Below are 14,036 nucleotides of genomic sequence, written 5' to 3'. Positions count from 1 at the left end.
GGTTTTCTCATAGGCTTAAAAAAAGAAAGATAACTATTTTTAAACAATTCCCGAAATAGTCACAACCTCACCCACACATGCATTCGCACACACATGCACCCATAAGAATAGATAAATAGAGAGAAAAGGGTAGGAATGCAAATAAAGTCCAAATTACTGTACTAGAGTCCATTGTTTAAAAAACCTTTAGCGTTTCTATCGGGTGGAAAATTTTATAACGGTGTTGTAGGCCTGAATGTTCCTTGTCTTGGAGTGGCTGAAGTGTTGTAGTCTTCTGTGGTTAAAACTCAGCCCAAAGTTGGTGATGTGAATCCTGGCTTACTTGCACAGATGGAAAGTCTCAAAGTCACCTCGCAATATCTCTGCTGTGGTGTTGTTAACGTTGTTAACAGGGTTCTTCTGCTTAGCTAGACCGTATCTCACAGCCTCTAGCTGGAACTGGCATTCTGTGGTCTTTGCTTGATCCTTTTTCTCTCTCCGGAAAGCTACCTTTTAAAGTAAAAATCCATCACATTTGAGTCTCTGTCAAGTAACAAAGGGCCCTCTTGCCTGGTGTGACCACACGATGGTCCATGATATGGCAACCATTGCTATCTGTTGGTGTCTGGATGGGGACCATTCTGTTACAATGGTGCTGCTTCACACATATTTATCTTGGTTTGGGCTGTGGAGTCAGTCTGTCCACAGAACCTTTGTTAGTCCCATTCCTGTAGGAAAGAGTCATTAACATGCAATGGGCTTCCATGTGTTTTCCGCAAAGCGAATTCAGACAGAGTTAATGAGTTTCATCTTTGAAGACAGGCTTGTTTATTGTCAGTACAGGAGGGGGGGTGGTGGCAGGTCACCTCTATCTTGGCTGTAGCCTAACTGTGTCCATTTTTTTGTAGCTCAGTTCAAACAGTTGACTTTTGTTTCATAATTCCTCCAGTTTTTCACCACTGCTCCTTCCATAACAATATGATTTATTTATAGAAAGGTAATTGCTATATGATGTCCTTTGGCATTGCTCCTTCCCCTTCTCTTTCCTCCACCCCCTCTCCCTTTAGCCCTCCCCCCTCTTTTGCCCCTCACCCCTCCCTTTCGCCCTTGCCCTCCTCCCCCCCACTTCACCCTCCTCACATTTTCTCCCCCATATCATCACTTGTCCTGAAAAACGATTTCAAAAATGTTGCTAAGTGTATAAGAATGGTCGGAAAGGAATCTAATCGAATGTTATGTTGTTCAGGAACTTTGTTTGACAACTGTTATTTCCTGTTTCCAGGGTAACTCTGCAGAGACATTCCTTTGAAGTGATTGTGGGAGCACAATGTGGGAATGCTGTACTTCGTGGAGCACATGTTTTTATTCCTGGTATTCTGTCAGCTCCAAAACGTGAGTTGTGTTTTTTTCTCTCTCTCTATTTATTTCATTTTGCTGCTTCTCTCTGAAGGAGAAGATGGAGTGTCTGTTCAGACTAGCCCCATAGTACCTCAGTGAGTGCCACTAGAATGTTCAATTTTGGGAAACATTACAGCAGATCCTGAGCTTAATCTGGTATCTGTGCCCACATTTGCAACAGGAGCCATTCAATAGAAATTGAGAGCAGGAATATTGGCCCATTTCTGCAGCCTGGGAGTGCTGAAACTAATATTACTGATTCCACTGCCAATTTGGTAACTGTGCACAGATTTAGGTGTTTAATGTGCAATCTTTCCAGACTGTATGGTATCCCATACCGCATGGGGCAATTACTCATTTAGTTATTAGAGGTCACTAGGTTAGAGCTACTTATTGATGAGCCTAAAATGGTGAAGTGGTAATATGTCATTTTGCATGCATATATTGCCAATTTTGGTTAACACTAACCAAAGTAAAACCCAAACTGTTCAAAAACCTTACATGTATTCTCAATTTTTCCAGATTTATAGTTCTAATATTCAACTTGCAGTTAAAAGTTAGCACTAATTGTTCGATTGTCTTTTGCTTCTAATCCATAAAATTCAAATTAGAGCAACCAATTTCGAGCACTTTGTACACCACTATGTAGCTCTAATGTGCTTGTAAAATGGACAATTGGATGTATCATGTTCCTCCTCCTACTTTTCATTCCCTTCTTCCTCAGTCAGGTGTGCACCAAGTACCCTACAAGAGGGAAATATCTTGGTGAACCAATAGGCCGCCTCTCTTAGCATAGGTTTTAGCCTGTGTAATTTTAAAACTAGCGGAATTTTAAATGGGTTCGTGTCATTGTTAATAAAATGCTGCTTGGGAAACCAAGGCCAGAATTTTACATGGAGGCAGTGGCCCCACCCACCGGCTGGAAGTTTGGGGGAAAGCCCGCCTCCGCTTGGCCTGGAAGCCACGCTGCTATTTTGTGTGGCTCAGGCACTTAATTGCCTGAGGTCATGGCTTTCGTCCCTCTGAGGCAGGATGTCCAACCAATCAGAAGGCTGGCAGCTTTTCAGTCCCTGGAGTGCCACCTGGAGCGATGGTCACTGCTGGGACTGCATCAAGCGAAAGGAGCCACGATCGATGCCGGCCTTGAAATGGTAAGTGGGGTTGGGCCTTCCCCGACACAATCAGCCAGGCCCTGGTGATTGTGTCGGGGGGTGGGGGAGGTGGGGTTTAGTGGTGGTCGAACAATAGGGTAGTGGGGGGATGGTGGTGGATGTTTCAATGGAGGTGGCCTGTGCTGCCCTGGGTGGGGGACTCCATGGGATGCAGCGTGCCCGATCCGGAGGGCCTCTCCTCCACCCCATCATCCCCCCCCCAGCCCACAAGGAGGCCTCCTCAGGTGCCGAAGTGCCCATCCGCACCGCTCCCATGCATTAATTTACTACCTGAGGGCCTCAACCGGCCTAAGGGCAATCTGCCATTTCCCCTGCTGCTGGTTAAATAGCAGCGGGGATGGGTATGTGACAGGCACGGAAGCCCCACCATCCTACGTGATTTTACTCACCCACCCCCACCCAGCTCTTCGCCTGCTCTCGGTTGAGGGGGGATGGTGGGGTACGAAAACTTCCTGCCTAAGGTTTTAATGTTCTGTTATAGAGTCAAAAAATCGGGCAGAGAGATGTCCATTCCACTCTTTCAATAACTATTTAAGAAATAATTGCTGTCATCAAGCAATGTAACATCGTCAGCTGGATTTTACAAAAAGTTAGGTAGTCCCGCCATCGGGACCAAACACAGATGGCAGGACCCCTGTTGGGATTTTACCAGCGGCAGCCAATTAAGATTCCGTTGCTGGGACCATCGTCCAATTAAGGATGGCAGCCAGCCTCTCAGAGCTGCTGGCCCAATCAGAGGTCCAGCAGCCTTGGTAACACCACCAATAGAGGTGTCCACTGTTGAGGGTGCAGGCAGAACAGAAGAACACACGAAATAGGAGCAGGAGTAGATCATATGGCCCATCGAGCCTGCTCCGCCATTCAAAACGATGATGGCTGATCTTAGGATTCAACTCCGCTTTCCCGCCTGCTCGCCATACCTCTTGATTCCCTGAGACCAAAAATCTCTCCATCCCTGGCAGGAGGAGAGTCAAAGGGCTGTTAAGAATTTTTTTTAATGTGCCGGGGCAGGGCAGGCAGGCAGGCCCTGGCAATAGGAGGGGATGAACCCTCCAGAGGCGGCGTCGGAGCCTAGGGAGCGGCCATTGCCACCAGCGGGAGCCCCTCTGTGAGCCAAGGAGTGGCAGTAAAGGAAGGCCACTCAGGAATGGAAATCTGCTGGGAGGCCGCCTCCATATATCTGGCAGTCTTCCTTTATGGCGGGGGTCCGTCCTGACACTGGTAAAATACCGGCGGGGGTGGAAAGTGGCCATTAATTGGCCACTTAATTGAAATAATTGGCCACCTGCCTCCAGTTGGCAGGCGGTTGCACACGACCTTTCCCGCTTCTGGGAAAATGTTGTGGTGGCAAGAACATATCTGGCTTTCCTTCCGATGCCTTCTGCCATTTTACCAGCCCTTCCATCTCCCAGGCCATCTCCAGAGGGCTGATAAAATTCGGCCCATATATTGATACTATGGACAGAATTTTAACTGCTATGGGCAAGTGGTAGTTTTGGGTGTGGGTGGAGGGGTTAAAGTCCTGAAAAGTGTTGGTGGGTTGGAAACCTGACAAGTTCCTGCCCACTTCCTGGTTTTACTGGGGTGTGTTTGGAGGTGAGTGGGAAACCCCCTGGAGCTGTCGAGTGAGTCATTCAAATAAAAAAACAATAAATTGTGGCTATAACCTAGGATTCTGGCTTTAACAGCCAGCAGATGGGTTTTCTGAGCTCTGTGGAACTCACCAGGGTCAACAAGGCAAGAACGCAGTGGAGAGTCATTGATCAATGAAAACAACTGGTTTGAAAGCCTTTAAATAATGAAAATGCATAGCTGCTGGCCAGCCTATGTGAAAGGTTTGTGCCCACAGCATTTATTGAGAGTTTCATTTCACTGCTTCACAGGTGATTCCAACTTTTTGGAATTCATTTCCCTACCTTGGACTTTACTCACCTTGATCTGATCTTTCCTCCTGTCAGACTTCACTATGCAGCTATAGCATGGACCCCTGATGAGTAACAAGAGGAGCAGCAGGAGCAACAATATCAACAGCAGCTGCCTTCTCCGCAGCCACTGGCCCCTCCACAGGACAGAGGGGATGAACACAGATCTCCAGCTTGAAGGAGGTGAAACCCCCAGTACAGGATATACAGACAGTATGAGCTTCCTGTACACAATGGAGTAATAGTGCCTCAGGAGGCTCAGGCTTTCACTGACGGCAGGTCAGTGCTGACATTTGTATCATGCTGGAGCAAGCCAGGTTGGCACACTTTGCCAGTGGTCATCAAGTTCACCACAACCCTGAATTTCTTTGCCTCCGGTTCCTTCCAGGGATCTACTAGTGATATCTGCAGGATTTCACAATCTGCTGCCAGCAAGAGCATCTCCCCTGTGACCGATGCCTTGTTTGCCAAGGCTGCTGCTTAAGTCCACTTTGACACTGATGAAGCCAGTCAGATGCAGAGGGCTATCGAATTTGTTGCATTGGCTAGATTCCCACAGGTACAGAGTGTCATAAATTGCACACATGTGGCAGTCAAGGCACCCTCCGATCAGTCTGGAGTCTTTATCAGTAGGAAGAGATTCCACTCTCTCAATGTTCAGCTTGTATGTGACCACTGGAAGATAATCATGCAGATCTGTACAAGATATCCTGGAAGCTGTCGTGATTCCTTCATCTTGTGACAGTCACATTTCGCACAGGCTTTCGCACCTCTACACAGCATGACGTGTGCTATTCCAGAAAGCCAGTTGATGAAGGATAGCACTGGAGCCAATCTTTGCTCAGTCTTAGATTTATTTGCAGAGTGAAACGCTACAAGCATACACCACCTAATTCAACCTCACCACAGTTTCAGTCTCTCTGTATGTGCTCCAGTGAAACCCCAATTACTGCCCTCCACCTGCATATAATTAAATACAATTGATATACAATTAACAGAGTGGGTGCCCTCTTGGAGACAGAGGCTATTCTCTGAGGTTCTGGCTGATGACTTTTGTGAGGAACCCTACCATTGAAGCGGACAGGTACAACAGGAGCCACATGATCACAAGGATGATCATAGAGCACGCCATTGGGTTGCTGAAGATGCGATTCAGGTGGCACAACAGATTCTGGGGACGCCCTTCAGTTTGCCTCATCAAGAGTCTCCAGAATGGTTGAGGTCGGCTATGCCTTGCATGACATCACGCTGCATAGAGAAATAGAGCTGCAGGAAGAGGAAGGTGCAGACCGATTGACATCCTCCTCCTCCAAAGGAACCAGAGCGGTCAGGGTGCCTGCAGCTGCTCACCTGGCTGCCAGTGAAGCCTGTGGTGGCTTTATATACGCACACTTCAGCTAATCTGAGTGTGTGAGGTCATGTGACAATGCATTCATAAACTCTCTGGCAACACCCCCTCCGCCCCCCCCCCCCCCCACCCCTTACATAATTCATTCCCACAGTTAAAATTCCTACTGTCGCAATCACAGCCATTCCTTTTCTTCCATTCACCTGAAGGCTACTGTCCAGTTAGAATTAGGGATGCAACAAAGTAAAAGGCAGAAGAATGAGAAGTTCAAATGAATTGTTTGTTTCATTGAAATAGACATAAATGTAAGGCTGTATTCGCTGACAATGCAACTGCTAGGTGGCGCAGACTGACACATGCACAAATGCAGCCTTATTGACTGAAAAATTGACGTCTCAGGCAGCTGCCAGTAATAAAGATGGTGCTGTTCAATTTAACACAAAAAAAAATTGAACCCAAACCCTCTCACCCCTCAATGGCCACGATCGCCATCTCCAGACCCCAACAGTACCTTTCGTGATCAATGCTTCTGTTCTCTGTTCCCTCCTGCGATCACTGCCTCAATCACCTCATTCAGTTTCCCGGTCCCTCCCACAGGCCTACTTTCTCGCCACTCCCTCCCACCGTTTCAGTGCTCGCCACTTCATCCCGACACTCCTGACTACTTGCCGCTCAATCCCGCTGTTCTCTATGGTGCCAGACTGGTCAGTGTTCTGTCCAGCCGCTCGCTCCCCACCTCACGGCCTGAAGAAACAGCCGGTTGTTGGGGTAAGGGGGAGTGAGCGGGGTGCTAGCGGCGAGGCGGAAAGCGAGCGGCAGGATGGACCAGTGATGAAATGGAGCAGCAAGCAGGCGGGCGTGGGGGAGAATGGCGGGAAGGAGTGGGGAAGAGAAGCAGCAATTGAGGCCACTTTCCAAAACTCGAGCTGGAGGCTGACGTCCCTTTGCATGATGACGTATTCGCGTGCATTAGTACTGGTAAGTATTTTGCGTGTGAGCAAGGATGAATGCATTCCGTGCATGTATGCAGTTCGGACCGCAGTGATGACATCGGCGCTTGGCTGCGCTGTCAAGAGACACTGTAAATCTAATGCCATGAACATTGTTATACACACCCAAGTGAATCTCCCTGTACAATATGAGAAGTGGGGTTGACTTGAAGAGTCCCCACTATCACGTGCCCATTCTCCATCTTCCCCCTCATGGCCCATCTGTATTTTCCTGCTAGCCAAGAGCTGAAGAGCACCTTGCTGCATTTCAGTGAGGTGTTGAGCTACCAAGTTGAGTCTTACCTCTGCCTTGTGTAAAGTGGCAGAGTGTGCAGGCCATTGGTGAGGATCAGCATACACTCGGTTGCTGCTGTGTCTGATTCTCCATGGAGCTGGAAATCATTGCAAATGCCAGAGACATCATAGTGCTTGCATTCATGGTAGAAATAGACTCAGCCATTATCTTTCCAAGGGTATGCATTGCCTGTGAAAGTGCTGACAGAGGCACACACATTTTCTATAGCTGCTCCGCAGTTCTGTCTTTGTCGGTGGTTCAGCATCTACATCAGGCTGAGCAGAGCTTGGAATATCCTGCGCCCTCTGACAGGAACTCTCCAATGCTGTCCCTGTCTCCAGTACCCGCTTCTGCTCACGTGATGTGCACCTCCCCATGTAACAACCTAACTATCTCTAATGTGGGATCCACTGAGGTGTGCGTATCTGCAGTGGTGGAGGGTGTGCATGAGTTGTTGAATCATAGAAAGCTTATGGCACAGAAGGAGGCCGCTTGGCCCATTGTGTCTGCGCTGGCCGAAAAACGAGCCACCCAACCTAATCCCACCTCCCAGCATTTGGTCTGTAGCCTACAGGTTACGGCACTTGAGGTGCATATCCAGACACCTTTTGAATGAGTTGAGGGTTTCTGCCTCAACTACCCTTTCAGGCAGTGAGTTCCAGACCCCCACCACCCCCTGGTGAAAAAAGTTTTCCTCATCTTCCCTCTAATCTTTCTACCAATCACTTTTAATCTATGCCCCCTAGTCACTGATCTCTCTGTTAAGGTAAATAGGCCCTTCACATCTATTGTATCCAGGCCCCTAACAATTTTGTATATTTCAATCAAATCTCCCCTCAGCCTTCTCTGTTCCAAGGAGAACAACCCCAGCCTATCCAGTCTTTCCTCATAGCTGCATTTTTCCAGTCTCGGCAACATCTTCGTAAATCTCCTCTGTACCCTCTAGTGCAATTACATCCTATCTGTAATGAGGTGGCCAGAACTGCATACAGTACTCGAGTTGTGGCCTAACCAATGAGTTATACAGTTCCAGCATAACCTCCCTGCTCTTATATTCTATACCTCAGCTAATAAAGGAAAGGATTCCATATGCCTTCTTAACTACTTTATCGACCTGTCCTGCTACCTTCAGGGATCTGTGGACATACACTCCAAGGTCTCTCACCTTCTCTACACCTCTCAGTATTCTCCCATTAATTGTGTATTCCTTTGCATTGTTTGAGCTCCCCAAATGCATCACTTCACACTTCTCTGGGTTGAATTCCATTTACCACTTTACTGCCCAACTGACCAGTCCATCGATATCTGCCTACAGCTGTCCTCACTATCAACCACATGCCAATTTTTGTGTGGTCTGCAAACTTCTTGATCGTGCCCCCTACATTACTTCAAAAAATTCGATCAACTTGGTCAAACGAGATCTTCCCTTAACAAATCCATGCTGTGAATTGTGAGCTCTTTCTTCTGCAATGAGATAATGCAGTGAGCTATGAGTGTGAGAAGTGGAATGTGTGGAGAGGATAGAATGATAACATTTGTGGAGGGTAACTGTGAGGGATGGGTGCGAGACGGCAAAAATATAAGGGTGGGTGTGTGTGTGTTGGCTATTCAGATGGAGATGTGAGTAGTTGTGTGGAGAGGGAAGAATGACTAGAGCTGCAAGGTGTATTGGTCAGAGGAGTGCTGTGCAGGAGAATGCTGGGGAAGTCAGAGTATAGGAATTGGCACCTCAAAGTGTTGTGCCACTCACCATTCCTGCCCTTATTAGGTCATTAAACCTTTGCAGCACTGCATTCAGCTTTGAGGAACCACATTCCTGCTGCCCGCAACCTCCAGTCAGGTCAGCTTTGTTTGGCCGGCTGGCCTCGGCTGGTCTCTGGAAAACAACAGTTCCCTTCTGTCCCTCACCTCTTCAGGCATGACCTCCAGGGAAAAGTCAGAGAACCTGGGGGCAGCCTTCCCATATCTTCCTCCATCCTCCTTCTGGCTTCACAAGGATTGTTGATGCAGCTATTCTGATCCCAGTCAGGGCCCCTTTAAATAGAGAGCCTTCCATTGACAGGCGTGGGTTGTCATACCTTCCGCACTCTGTTACTGAGAGGGAGATCTGGAAGTGCGATGGTCACGCCACGGTTAAGTTAAATAGTCATGGCAAAGCCTACTACTGAATCAAACAGGTTCCCGACCCGCTGTTGCAAACCCACCTGCTGCCCCCCCCCCCCCCCCCCCCCCCACAAAGCTGCGAGCAAGTTTATTTTCATAAAACTCTTTGGCCAGGATCTTGTGGAGGCGGCTGGGCTCCTGGCAAGGCGGGGGAACCCTGCCTCGGCCTTTTCAATCCCCCGCCCCCCACCCTGGCATGATGCTCTGTTGTTCTGTAGGCAAAGTTTCCGGCACCAGGATCTCTGTCCCTTTAAAGACAGGGATCCCTCCTCAAGAGCTGCTGGTCAATTCCAGAGCTGGAAGCACAGCAGTATCAGCCCGGGTATCCCTGGAGAAGGAGCATGCAGTGTCTGCTGGTACGCTTGAGGCCTTCCGCGACCGGTGGGCACCGCAGGGACTAGAGTGCATTGTCGATGCCGAGAATGGCATTGAGTTTTTTGTTTATTTATCTGTCATTAATAAAGTTATTTTAAAAATATGTATATAAAGGGGGCCTGAGGAATAAAGGCCCTCTCGACATGAAATATATAAAAGAGGCCTGGGGTATAAAGGCCACCTTAAAAAAAAAGCAGTATCGGGAGCAGTGGCCACTGCCGGTACTGCAAAAGCGTTGGACTCAGGCCCAGCACTGGAACACCGGACCTCGGGTAAGTGAGGCAGTGTCGCCGGGACCAGTCCGGAAGGCTGTGGGGGGGGGGGGGGGTGGCTGTGGGGGGGGGGGGGGGGGGGGGTGGCTGTGGGGGGGGGGGGGGGGTGGCTGTGGGGGGGTGGCTGTGGGGGGGGGGGGGGGTGGCTGTGGTGGGGGGGGGTGGTGGCGGTGGTGGGGGGGGGGTGGCGGTGGTGGGGTGGGGGGGTGGTGGTGGGGTGGGGGGTGGTGGTAGTGGGGTGGGGGGTGGTGGTAGTGGGGGGGGGGTGGTGGGGGGGGGGGGGTGGTGGTGGGGTGGGGGGTGGTGGTAGTGGGGGGGGGGTGGTGGGGGGGGGGGGTGGTGGTGGGGTGGGGGGTGGTGGGGGGGGGGGGGGTGGGGTGGGGGGTGGTGGGGGGGGGGGGTGGGGTGGGGGGGGGGGGTGGGGTGGGGGGGGGCCCCATAGAGGTAGAGATTTTACCAGCAGGGGTGCTCTGTGGGCCACGGAGGAAGCCCACGCTTCCACAAGCCCGCAGGCAGTGTGCCTCATTTTACAAGGCGCCCTTCCTGCCTGGCGGAGGCAACCCCCCCACTGCTGGTTAGATCCTCGCGGTGACAGGAAGAATCCCTTAATAGCCATTAATAGGCCACTTAAGGGCCTCAGTTGGCCTCTGGGCAGAAAGGCCGTCGCCAGCCCATCTTCCCCTGGCAAAATTGCTTGGCGATGGGGCAGCAACAGGCCCTCCGGCACCCATTGCGATTCTATGGACCCATCACCTACAGCCTGTAAAATCTCGCCCCATGTGTGATCTCATGATCACTTGATAATTCATTGAAAAATATTCTGTAACTGTTTTTCTATCACTCACTAAAATCTAATATTCTGACCTTAATACTTGACTTTACATTGTATTTTTCATTAATTTGTCCAGAAAGTAGAAATACAATTCAAAATTAACCTTCTCTTTCTTTGTTTCAGTAATGAAAGCTGGTGATGCAGTTTCTGTATATTCAGATATTTGTGGCAAATGTAAAAGGGGTGCAATAGAATTCATGGGATCAAAAGCATTTGTAGGGAATGGAATTGCTGAATTAAGCCGCAATGAAATATTTTGCTCAAACTGCACTTTAAGGTAAATGTTTTGAAAATATTGTGTGGTTTTATATGTGGTTGCTTTATTCATTCCAAAATAAATATTTCAATGTATTGAACCAGAACCAAAATTTATACTGATCTTGTTATTCTAGTTATGATGTTTGTTAAATTATAGGTGTGCTACACTCCTTAAATGTTCCATGTCCTGACTTTCCTTACATTTGTAACATGCCCAACAAACACATCTGAAATTTGGGACCCACATGCTGAGTGAATTGTTCAAAGAGTTTTAGTTTCGTCAACTATTTGTTTTAAACTAGAGGTGTCCTGCATGTAAAACATAGAAATAGGATCATAGGAACTAGATGAGTCCATTCAGCCCCTTGAGCCCATTCCACCATTCAATTTGATCATGGCTGATCTGTATCTCAACGCGATCTACCAGTCTTGGTGCAATCACCCTTCACAAAAATCTGTTTTTAATTTTTGAAATTTTCAGTGGACCTAGCCTCAAAAGCTTTTTGGAGGAGAGAGCTCGAGATTTCCACTGCCCTTTGTATGAAGAAATGCTTCCTGACATCACCACTGAGTGGCCGAGTTCTAGCTTTAAGGTTATGCTCCATCGTTCTCGACTTCCCCCACTGGATGATATAGTTTCTATATCTGCCCTATCAACTCCATTAATCATCTTAAAACACCTCAATTAGATCAGTTATTAATTTTCTATACTTAAGGGAATACAAGCCTAGTCTGTGCAACCTGTCCTCATAAGTTATCCCTGTTTAGCCCCAGTAAAAGGGAAAAAAGAAAGACTTGCATTATCATTCTGGTGACTCTGCACTGCACCCCCTCCAAGGACAAAATATCCTTCCGGAGGTGTGCTGTCCAGAACTAAATGCAGTACCCTAAATGGGATCTAACCAGAGCTTGGTATAAGTGTAACATAACATCTACTCCTTTGTATTCCAGTCCTCTTGAGATAAAAGCCAACATTCCATTAGCTAACATGTATTTCATCGTATTTTCATACATTATTAATGAGTCCATTCTATTCAGTTCAAAATATAGATTTTTACAAATGAAATTGTTCAAGTAAGGCTAAGTTTATTGCAGAATGTAGAGCACATTGTAAACAACATATAGGCCTATGTAATATGAAGCTTGTATCCTCATTCTTAATAATGATACAGTATCACTAATATTTTGCACCTAAAATAATGCTATTAAAATCCTTAAAGATTAGAATTGTGGCAGGTGTATGTGTGTACAATATTTTTTTAACGTATTATATTTGCTGTATATTCATTCTCAGGGGTGTGGGAATTAGAATGACAGAGCGAGTCTACATCAGCCCATCATTTGACAACCTCTTATCTAATTTTGTGTTTTTACAGGTAAGTCTGAACTCTGCTATATATTGAAATAACAGATGCAGCACTGGTTCACGGTTTTCCTTGTAGTTCTGTCTTTGTTCCACTCTGAATAAGTCATTCACTTCATTCCATTTCAGTATTAAAGTCTGCTTCTGCTATACTTGTCGGCAACTCTGTATGTACTACATGCTGTCCAGAAACGATTTAGCTTACAGGAATAAGAGTAGAAAATGCTGGAAATACTCAGCAGGACTGGCAGCATCTGTGGAGAGAGAAACAGTGACGTTTCGGGTTAATGGCCTTGCATCAGAATTGGAAAAATGTTAGAGATAAAACAGGTTTTAAGCAAGTACAGAGGTGGGGTAAGGACAAAAGGGAAGGTCTGTGCTAGAGTAGAATTGAGGGTACATCTGAAACATGAAGGGCTGGATTTTGTGCAGGAAGTAGGGCTCCCGACGCCAGGCCGAAAAGTTGGGGGGGGATCGTCACCTCCACATTTTTTCAAACCCCTGGAGCAATCCTCCAGTCTTTTGGGGTCAAAGTTTAAGGAGGCATGATCCCGTCCTGATAAATTCTTGAAAGGGACGGGGATCCTGCCTCCAAAAGCTGCCGGCCAATCACATGGCTGGCAGCTCAAGAGTATCGACAGCGTCACAGGGAGTGGTGGCCACTGCCGATACTGCAGAGGCCTCAGGTGCAGGCCCAGCGCTGGAACCCCAGAGAAGAGGTAGGTGAGGCCGAGTCGCTGGGGTCAGTCCAGAAGGCCTTGGCAAGGGGGGTGGGGTAGGCATTTGGTCCAGAGGGAGGGGTTCTGGGGGGATACAATTGTTCCTGGTGGGGTCCTCTGGGCCACAAATTGCCCACAAAGGAGGGATCTACCCCACCCCCCAAAAGCCCACCAATGCAAGTATTTCACCAATGAGAAATTAAGCACTGCTGGCTGCTCTGGTTGAAATAGAACCTTGCTTTACATATGCAAATGTATGGGTACCTGCAAAAAGAAGTGCTTGTATTTATACAGTGCCTTTCACAACTTAAAGTGCTTTAGAACCGATTAAGTACTATTTGAAGTGTAGTCACTGGTAGAAAACATGACAGCCAATTTGCACACAGCAAGGTCCCACAAACAACTTGAGATAAGTGCCCTCATAATCTGTTTTAATGATGGTTGTTTGATGGATAACTGTTGACCAGAATACAAGGAAGAACTCCCTTGCTTTTCTTAGAATAGTGCCATGGGATCTTTTACATCCAAGGCAGTCAGGGCCTTGGTTTAGCCAAAAGTCAGCATCTTTGACAGTGCAGTGCTCCTTCAACTCTGCGATGAACTGCCAGCCTAGATTTGTGCTCCAGCCTCTGGAATAGACTTGAACTCACAACTTTCAGACTTGTGCCAGATACTTCCTGTGGTGCATTGCATTCCCTGTATTCCTCCTTATTCTCCTCTTCTGCAAAATAGGGAAAATAGAGGATAATCCCGTACATATGTTTCATTGACTCCTGTCAATGACTCAGAGTTCCCAGAGGACAGGAACAGTGCTGCAAGTAAGAGCAAGACTTGGATTTAAAATTAAAAATGAATACTTCCCTCAATTAGTCAGAAGCAAAATTATAACAATTTAAAAATTCTTTGAAAATTCCTTTTAAATCCAATTCCATTTGTCGACAACCACCTAGT

General features: G+C 47.6%; 1 protein-coding gene across 8 annotated transcripts in view; it reads left to right on the top strand.

Moving 5' to 3' along the window:
* Nucleotides 1-14,036, top strand: part of nsun6 (NOP2/Sun RNA methyltransferase 6) — a 79,021-nt gene that overhangs the window by 16,147 nt on the left and 48,838 nt on the right. For all 8 annotated transcript variants that reach the window (XR_010969081.1, XR_010969079.1, XR_010969078.1 and 5 more), the window contains 3 exons: nucleotides 1,262-1,371; nucleotides 10,869-11,022; nucleotides 12,298-12,379. Coding sequence is in view for 5 of the 8 variants with exons in the window: in XM_068013443.1 (XP_067869544.1) it covers nucleotides 1,262-1,371; nucleotides 10,869-11,022; nucleotides 12,298-12,379 (346 nt within the window). In the remaining 3 variants the exon portion in view is untranslated. The remainder of the gene's footprint in view (nucleotides 1-1,261; nucleotides 1,372-10,868; nucleotides 11,023-12,297; nucleotides 12,380-14,036) is intronic.

Source organism: Heterodontus francisci, chromosome 2, assembly GCF_036365525.1.
Source record: "Heterodontus francisci isolate sHetFra1 chromosome 2, sHetFra1.hap1, whole genome shotgun sequence".
NCBI classification, from domain to species: Eukaryota; Metazoa; Chordata; class Chondrichthyes; order Heterodontiformes; family Heterodontidae; genus Heterodontus; species Heterodontus francisci.
Note: the sequence above shows the minus strand (reverse complement) of the source record. Positions and strands in the feature narration are given on the sequence as shown.